The sequence below is a fragment of the Mastigoproctus giganteus genome, chromosome 4 (assembly GCF_048544385.1).
Source record: "Mastigoproctus giganteus isolate SK-2022 chromosome 4, ASM4854438v1, whole genome shotgun sequence".
Lineage (NCBI taxonomy): Eukaryota > Metazoa > Arthropoda > Arachnida > Uropygi > Thelyphonidae > Mastigoproctus > Mastigoproctus giganteus.
In genome coordinates, this window is record NC_143578.1 from 12,879,939 (window position 1) to 12,889,788 (window position 9,850).

General features: G+C 38.7%; 1 protein-coding gene across 2 annotated transcripts in view; it reads left to right on the forward strand.

Moving 5' to 3' along the window:
• Zip48C (Zinc/iron regulated transporter-related protein 48C) overlaps positions 1-9,081 on the forward strand; it is a 306,574-nt gene extending 297,493 nt beyond the window's left edge. For both annotated transcript variants that reach the window (XM_090371366.1, XM_090371368.1), the window contains one exon: positions 8,434-9,081. In XM_090371366.1, the coding sequence (XP_090227492.1) occupies positions 8,434-8,512 (79 nt within the window). In that variant the 3' untranslated portion in view covers positions 8,513-9,081. The remainder of the gene's footprint in view (positions 1-8,433) is intronic.
• Positions 9,082-9,850: the final 769 nt, after the last annotated feature.

The following is a 9,850-nucleotide window of genomic DNA, read 5'->3' on the forward strand; positions in this document are numbered from 1 at the left end:
CAATCATATCAACGATTGTTACCTGTTGTACTTAATAGAAATAACATAGATTTACTTTTAAAATGAACATCCTACATAAATTAAAATATGAATAGTATGAAAGGATTTACCGTACGAGTTTTATTTATATTAGCATATACAGTGTCAACAAACCTCCTTTACAAATAGGTTTGTTACTGTCTGAATTGGGTACATGATACAAACCTGAAACGACTTTCAGGTGATAGAGGATACCTTCAAATTTCTACACCAATTGGAAAATGTGCGCCCTGCAGTAGATGGTAGCATTTTTTTTTTTTATTTATTTATTATTATTATTTTATGAAAATCTAAAACACGAGAGGTATTAGAACCTATAGTACTTAGTACCGTACATGGGTTGAAGGTTGAGAAGACGAAAGAAGATATTTGTTGACATTAGACTTGAACTTCTGTAGATTGTAATTTGCAGAAAATACGTATGAAGGAAGGTTGTTCCAGAAAAAGGCAGTTCAATGAATAAACGAAGAAGATGAAAAATTGGTTCTCTGAGTATGAAGTTGGACAGTACATGGATGTTGGCTGGTGACGGCACGTGTTCGGACTGTTTTGAAAGAGAGAGCGGAAATTATAGAATCCAATTCAGAAGAACAGTGCCCATGGAAGTAGAATCTGTAGAAAAGGCATGCAGCAGCAGCAACAGAACGTCTATGAGACAGAGTGGAGAGACTCAGTTAGAGATGAGTCATTAATTAACTTAACTGCCCTCTTCTGAATGGAATCTAGGAGCCTGAGAGAGGTTTTGGGGCTCCACCCCAGATGTGCGAACAATGTTCCATGGTAGGGCGGATTTGCGATTTGTACAGAGTGAATAGCTGTTTGGAAGAAAAGTAACGCCGAGAGCGAACGAGAAAACCAAGTTTTTTAGATGTGGAGGAAGCAATATTTGTAATGTGCATGTGCCAAGAGAGGTTAGAAGTCAGGGTAATCCCCAAAAGAGATATATCATTTTGCCTAGAAATCGGAGTGTCAGCAGAGATAAGCATACGAGTAAAAGAATCTTTTTTGCGAGATATAAGACAAGACTGAGTTTTAGAAGGATTGAAATCAACTAAGTTGTCTTTGCCCCACTGGAGAATTACCGGGAGATCGGCATTTAAGGAATTGGTAGCGGATATTCAGAAGTTGAAGCTGATTGAGCAGGGCGAGATTTCTCAAACTGGAATGCAGTATGCTGTTATCTGCAAAACTATGGATAGGATTGGCGGTCAATGGAAGAAAGTCATTAATATACAAGAGTTAAATAGTGGAAGGAAGAACTGAACCGTCGGGAACACGAGCATTAGTGGAAAAGTTAGAAGACAAAGTCATCTACCATCACCCTCAGTGAGCGGTCAGTGAGAAAACTGGATAACCAATTACAAAAAAAAAATAGTTGGCAAACCATACGACGGAAGCTTTTTAAGACCTTTATGCCAAACACGATCGAAAGGCTTTGAGATGTCAAGAGCAACTGCTTGTGTTTCACCGAACTTTTCCATTGAATTTGTCCATAAATGAGTAACATAAGCCAGGATATCACCAGTGGATCGACTCTGACGGAATCCATACTTTCAATCATTGATCAGACGGATGTTTTCTAGATAGTTTGAGTTGGCGATTAATTGATTTCTCATTACCTTAGAAAGAGTAGAAGTAATTGCGATGGGACGATAATTGGATGGGAGGGCTTTGTCACCCTTTTTAGGAACTGGCTGCATTTGAGCAAATTTCCAAGCAGAAGGAAAAACACCTTTGGAATAAAAAGTGAAAAAAGGCGGCAAAGAATAGGAGTAAGTTCAGGAACGCAGGTTTTGAGAACACGTGGAGAAATACCATCAGGACCTAGAGCCTTCTTAGCATAAGATTCGTCAAAGTCCTTCTGGCATCCTTTTGACGGAATATCACAGAGGCATTGAACGGAGTATGGTGGGAAGTGTTTTACCAAGATCATTAATACATGAGTTGGAAGAAAAATTGCATGCTAACAGGTCAGCTTTATCCTTGGCTGAAGTGACAATAAAACCATCTGGTTTTGACAGAGGTAGGAGCAGAGATGGGCTATAGTTGTGGCCAATAGCTTTGGCAAGAGACCAAAATGCTCGGCTATCATTAGGGAAAGAAGCTAATTTTCTACCCTTAGTCTGTTCAAAATCTAGTTTGGACTGATTAATAACTGCTTTACAATTGTTGCGAGCTTTGGTGTAGGTAGAAAGTGAAACTGAAGAATTGGAAACAAGCCAATTACGATATGCAATATCCTTCTCTTGAACAGCCTTAGCACATTTATTGGAAAACCAAGGTTTAGATAAAGAACGAGATTTTAAAGTGGAGTATGGAATAAAGGATTCCATTCCTACAAGAATAATTTCACTGACAGGATCTGAGAAACGTTGACATCAGAAGTTTTGAAACAGTAATCCGACCAAGGAAAAGAAGAAAAGAAATCTCGCAGGTCATCCCATTTTGCATTCTTGTAATGCGAAACACGAGGTTCGGAATAGCCATGAGATAAAGGCTCCATTGTAGAAGGAACAATCACCAAGTTGTGAACGGAGGTGCCTAAAGGACGACTCACTTCGACCGTGTACTTAGAAGGGTTGCCTGTGAGAAAAAGATCAAGCGTTGTTGGCTGTATGGTTAAAATTGTCCTGCGTACGTAAATGAACATTCTGTGCGATGTCATTAGTAATTGCAAAAGCCTCGGCCTCTCGACCAGTTGGGTCTGTGTGTCTAGAAAACGGAAGCTAGCTGGAGGTGTGAATATTAAAATCACCAAGGAAAATTTCCTTTCTGTTAGGAAAGTTGGACTGGAGAAAGTGAAGTTGCAAAAAGTGGAAGTCAGAGAGTTCCAAGCGATTATTGGAGTTGGGAGAACGGTAGAGACAACAGATGAATTTGACAGAATGAGGTAGAGAGATTGTAAGCCAGAGAAGATCGAAAAGAGGAGATTCAAAATTACCAAGTCTCTGACAGGGAATATTGGAACGGACATATGCACAAGTACCACTTTTGAGACGAAAGGAATCATACAGCGAATAATTTGGGTAACTGAGATGAGCAGTGGTTGAATCAACCGATAACTGAGATTCTGTCAGAAAAAGTACATGCGGTTTGGCAGAGACTGTAAGTGGAGATGGACATCATTGAGATTAGAACTAAGACCACATATATTTGTGAAATGAACCACGAAGTGTTTAGGAGGTTTAGATCTTTTCGCAGATAAGTTTGTACCATTAGTTTGACAATTCATTGTGTATTCAATAGTAATAAATGTGTAGGGGTAAACATGCTGTATGAAGTAATGAAATTTATTATGGTAAGAATATACCCAGATCCTTGACATAACGTGGCCTCGACAATGTCCCCCGCGTACACTACTCGGACTCCCTCCAATCACTATCTGGCAGAGTAGAGGAAGCAAGCAGCTGATCGAGAAGCAGCTTCCGGATCAGCACTACCGATCCGGAAGCCGCCTAGAGTTACCAATAGGTTCTGTCCAGTGTACTAGCTAGCGGCCGGCCTTCGAACACCGTTTTTAGAGCTGTACCCTTGAAATGTGAGGAATATAGAATATAATCGCAAAACTGTACTTATTCGTTTTTTTACTATTGGAAACCATGATATTTTAAGCTGGGCCTACCATGTAGATGGTTGTTATTTGTGTAGCCCAAGAGGGACTTGTGAGCTGTCCATTTTAGAAGCCATTTCGATGTGTGAATTTTTATTCACCAATCTTGAACATATTCATCAAATTTTCTCTTAAATATTACATACGTAAGGATATTTTTATCTTTTTTATTATATATATATATCTATTATTCTTATACATCATTTCTGATTTGCCCACGAGGTTGCGAGAATCTGTGTCCACTGACCCAACGGACATCTTTAAATCATGCTCCATTTGTAGAATGCGTTGCTTCAATATTTTAGTGCTTGTTTGATTTTTTTGGGATGGGAGAACTAAAGGGAACTATACACTTGGTATATTAAGTTGACCCCACTCTTTAAGCATGTGTAGACTACTTGCCTGGATTGATATCAAAAAACATTGGAATTGGATTGAGTTCAAAATTTTAAAGTAAAGGATTGTAATATTTGCTGTTTTAATCATTTTAAATCTACATTTTAAAACACAGTAGTTCAGTTTCATTCCACCACTTCTTAATTTTGAAACTCGACAATGTTATGCTGCAATCGAAATAGGAACATATCCATTTTTAGCTGTGAGGACAACTCATTACACTATTTATGAGATTCTGATGGTAAAAAAATGCCCTCCCACTGATGAGGCCAACAGAGCAGGTTGATGTCATGGCTTCACAAGATTATTGTGGTGTCGTGAGATCATTACTAATAATATAACTTTTTAAGTAAACTGACTTCTCTTTCTTAATTTGATTCGGTGACGTTTTCGAGCATGGATTCCCCCCCCCCCTGCAGTTATTGAATAATTAAAACATGTAGCGCGAAATTGTCTCTCAGAAGCTCTAGAAACTGGCGAAGGGGATCAAAACAATAGTTTTCATACTCCCCATTGTCACCTTTGCATCATTGGAACAATCATACAAATAAATCTTCGTTGGCAGTGCAGCCTCGGAAGACGTTCTGATAAAGCGGCCTTGTTTAAAAGGATTTTTCCAGGACATTTACCTCCATTAGCTCACTTTGGTGCATTGTTTAACGGTCCAAAAGTTTCCGAGCTGACGTCATCCCTCGCAGCCCTCGGCTGACGTGTGATCATTGATTCATCTTTATTCAGGTCAACCGGAAGCTTGTGAAACCCCTGCTTCTTATGTTGCTTCAGTCGGCGAGCGGTTGGTTTTCACGTGGGAAGATCTGCCCTTGCCACATACCAGCAGCATAAAAAGATCCCGGAAACTGAGGGAAAGGAAAGAAAAAAGAAAGCAGTTCAATTACGGTTTTGAACTCAAATTTACACCTTTAACCTTCCATTGTCCGCTGTTCTTAAGTTGTAGTCGTATTACTCGCCCCCAATTCTCCTTTCCCCTTCCAACCAACGGGACGTGTTCAACTTCGCTGTAGCTCTTGTAAGTCGAGTTTTCGCGACGCATAGAAGTAAAAGTGAAACGCATACCTAGAGCGGCCCCACCCCACCGTAGCCACACCTCTCACGATTGGAATTCTGTAAATATTCTGGACTGAATGTCACGTTTCCTTACTCACCACCAGGATGTCGTGAGCAAACTTTACTCACCGCTACTGAGTCCCGTACCTCATGTAGAATTATTCGTCGTGTGGGTGGACTGTGTCAGTAGTGACTCCAAACCGTCCTTCGTTCTTACTCACGTCCGTAGCCGTAATTTATAACCCCTTCACCTTCCCACCGCATTCTAATATGAACGTTATTGGCGTGATGCGTACAGATGAGCACACATTGTATCGAAATACGAAACTGTGTTGAATACAGTTTTCAGTTAATCAATTACTTTGCCATGCTGATTGAATGATTTCGTTAGTCAGACATTATTTTCTGATCTTGCTCATGAAAGGCATTCATTAGCCAAATAGCCGATAATCCTATGCAAGGAGTGCACTGTATTTTAATAATGCCAATACATCACTCTCTCTCTCTCTCTCTCTCTCTCTCTCTCTCTCTTGGGATGGTGGGGAATAGTCAAAAAGGCCGTGTTTGAGATATATCGTTGCTGTGGATTCACTAGGGTCATGTCTCTGCCATGGGTGGATATCCGAGCATAATTTGCTCGGTTCACTCTAGTGAATTCATGACGATAACACTCATTTTTTATCATGCTATTTGGCATACTTTGCATTTCGCCAAGACAGAGATCTTTATTATATTGTATACTAAATCAAGAATATACACTGAATGGCCACTTTATGAGGGAAACTTACCCTTTTCATGAAATCGGGTGCTTGTACAGTAACAGTGTCACGTGTTAGTATACCATGCGATATAGAGCAGGTGGGTAGATAAGTAGGGGTATTATATGCGTGCAATTCAGTGGACAAGGTGAAAAGTTTAAGCGACTTCGAGCGTGGAAATGGTTTGTGCCAGATGCATTCGTTTTAATATTTTTAAACTGCAACACTTCCGTGATTTTTATTTACATCTGTGTCTCGGTGTATCGAGATTGTTCCAATAACTAACATCCAGCCACTGGCGTTGATGTGAGAGAACAAGATGCCGACAAGACTTGATCAGGGTAACAGAAAGGCTACAGTCAGTCAAATAACAACCGAGTATTACAGTGGTAATCAAAGTGGCATTTCAGAACGCACTACTAATTGTACCTTTCCAATGAGGGATGAAGTGGAACGACGAGCTCTTCGGAGTAGAGATTCGCAACCATCCAATTTGCAATAGCTGTTGGAAAGCACTTGAATTAATATGGACCAGCATCCCTGTGGCACGCCCTCAACATCTTATGTATTCAACATGCCACGACAAATCCAAGCTCTTCTGAGGAACGAAGGGAAATCTACTCGTAAGAGTACTTAATAATATGTATTCCATATTCTCTTCAGCTAAAGGCCAGGGGATTCACATATAAACAAAGAATATTGTAAGGCCACTGATATTACAAACCCTCAATGTCCAGATTCTTAATTTCTTTGGATATGGTGGAATAAAATAGTTCAAAATATTAAAACACGATAAAAAAAAAGTTGCAACTATTCATAACTATATAGGGAATATTGTTTTGAAATTGTCTTTGGTGAAAATATCTATCCCGTTTTTTTTTTTTTTTGTTGTTGTTTTTTTTTTTTTGTTGGTTTTTTTTTTTTTTTAATTATTATTTATTCATCTTGTTACTGCCCAAGACATTAACCCGTCATGTGGCATCTTAGTCTGCACGTTATATCGCCGCTGGCACTCGTTTGAAGAGGTCTGGGTTCGATTGCCATCGATAATTCGAGGAATTTTTAAACTCTTCAATTTTGGCTATGGTTGGCTAACTCAGGGGGAGGAGGGAGTAGGTTCAGGGAGGACCCATGAACACACTCGTACCGACAGACAGACACAAAACGGATATGAACGACAAATTCCTGTAACCTTAAAATAATCATTTGAATTTGTCCAAGCACTGTCGCTTCATAGAAAATTATGAATGAGGAGAATTTGGTGCTAGCTTTCATATGAGGAGTGTGTTTTGGCACTCGACAATACGAATTTAGCATGCTTTTAAGTGTCCTAACACTTCAGTTATATATTTAGGCATTACTTGCTTATTGGAGGACTAGCGCTGCACGTTTGATGTAAGCTAAGTGGCAATATTTCAATTTCACTAACTCCTAATCAAGTTACCTTCAAGTACTTACTGTGCGAAGCTCGATAAAGGATTCATTAGTGTTGGGATATAAATATAGAAGTATTTATACGCGTGTGCTTTTTCTGCGATCTCTTAAAAATGATGTTGGCGAGCTTGCGATGCCCTCTGATGATGACTCTCCAAATCTATTTCTGTCGAGCGAAAACGAAGCCGGTCTGGAAGGCGCGAAGTTCTTTTAACCTACTAGTCCTTTCTCCAACCTGTGCACTCGCTGTCCTTTCCAATTCAGATAGTCAACTGAAACAAATAAGAACGCAGAGATAGCGTATGACTCATCGACGCTTGTGTCCTCCGTTTCTTTGCCGTAACATTTCTGTTAGGAGTATGAAGATTAAATGGGCTATTTCTGGTAAATACAGAGCAAAGTCGCATATGGCTGGCACATTGTTGAACTGGTGTGGGCGAGCAAAGTAACCTCACGCACTTTTTACTATCGTATTCTCGTAGATTCGCTGTGGGCTATATTTTGGGATTTTCTATCTTGATCACTCTTGAAGCGACGCAGATGTTTAGTACAAAAATGGCCGACAGCGGCGGTTAGATGACGAGAATTGGGGGAGGGGTGGGGGGTTTCTAAAAACTGACGAGGGGATGATCGGACTGCACCACACCTCAAGATTTACAGACAGGGGATGGAATAAATGTTTACAAAAAGAGTTCTCAGAAATTTATTAAAATCCTTTGAGCATAAAAAGTAGTCCCACAGTTGTGGGACTACTTTTTATGCGCAAATGCAAATCCTAGAAACAGATTAGTAGATTTTTCCTCCAACAGATTAAAGGGAACTCGCAAAGTGATGCAAGATGGGTGTACAGGTTGCCTTGGTAATCGTACTTCTTGGTATGTGTGGGATATGCATAAATATTAAGGAGAAAAGGTAGACAAAAGCGGCAGGCTCGTGCTCATAGGACTATTCGGAAATAAATTCCAAGTGGACAGTAAATGCATTATGAAGAAAACAGGTGGCAGGCAGTGCAAATATGCCCTTGTCTCGACAGTTCTCTTAATTAATCGAGTTGGCTTAGATATAAATTAAATTGCTAACAGTTGTCAGTTTTAAAAACTTTATTTTAATTAGGTTTTATTTTTATTTTAGTGGCTACGGTAAACTTACTTCCTGGACTTCCATATTTGGATTCATACTCATGATGGCTCTGGATGTTGGACTCGGTTAGTGGATCTCTCTCACTTGCTCATCAGGATAAAATCGTAATTGAAAAGTGGTGCTTACAGCAAAGCCGTACCAACCTTTGTCTTTTTGTTTATGCATAAACAACTGAGAAGAAATTGTTATCCACCGAGTTTTTATTAAAAAGAAGAAAAAACTTTATAAATCCTCCGTTTTTCTAGGTGATAACTGTCCATTTTAACCCTAATGGACATTTTAAAAAAAAAAAAATCTTGTCGCCTGCCAATTTCAATTGGTGAAAGTTGGCAGTTTGTTTGATGGCCAAGGTGTGCAATACAGTTGTGAAGGGCTGTTCTTACATCATTCTCTCCTTCTTATTTTTATTTGTATTTGATAATTTTCAGTTATCGGTTATGCAAAACTGAAAGGAAATGTTTGGTTAGGAAAAATTGAAAATGCATCTAAGTTAACATACAAGTATGTATTCGTAACACATGGCATTTATTCTCTGTCACGCGATCAATTCCCAAATATCGATGTTGGGATGAATTTCGTTTTGTAAATAATGCTGAAGAGATCAGCATTATTGAGAAGGATTATCGTTTAAATTTTGATTATTATTCCTGAAAAATGCAGTTATTGTTTTTTATTCCCTTCAATAAGGAATTTTAAAAAAACATTTTTAGTCATTTAATTCCAAATTAAAACGATGTGTACTAATCACAGTTAAAGTTTTCCTTCGCATCCTTCATCAGATATTTTTTATCCTTATTGAAACTGTTGACAAGTTGATCATATTTATTTTTGAAATAAAGGTTCAGTATTACCGTGTTACTTAATATTTTGATTTGTTTCGTATAACTTAGCTTTTCTTTTTTACTTTACTTTATTGTAATTTGTACAGTATTATGATTGCAGTTTGTTGGACGTAGCGATGAGCGTAATGGAACGATTAATTGTGGATAATATGCAAATTAGTAAATTTTGAAATCGATAGTTTGGATGGTATCGGATCCGACTCCCTCCACTCCTCTTTATTATTTTTTCTTTCAAATTTCTTGTTATGGATTTCATAATCAACTAATTTGCATTTAATCGACTATATGCAACTTCGATTATATGTCTGTCACTAAGTTGGATGTATATAAATTGAACTGTTTTTAGGTAGCGTACCTATTGATTAAAACTCAGTCAAAATTTGATTTAATTTGTTATTAGATTGAATGACCCCCCCCCCCCGCCTCTCCCATAGGTATGAGCCGTCTCCTGCGCTAAAATCCACCTTGGACTAATATTCCTGCACGACAAGGGAAATGTCCTGATTTGAGTTGCTTGTCAGTGATGGCAGGGATTTTTCAAGGACCTTTCAAGCGATGTTATTATG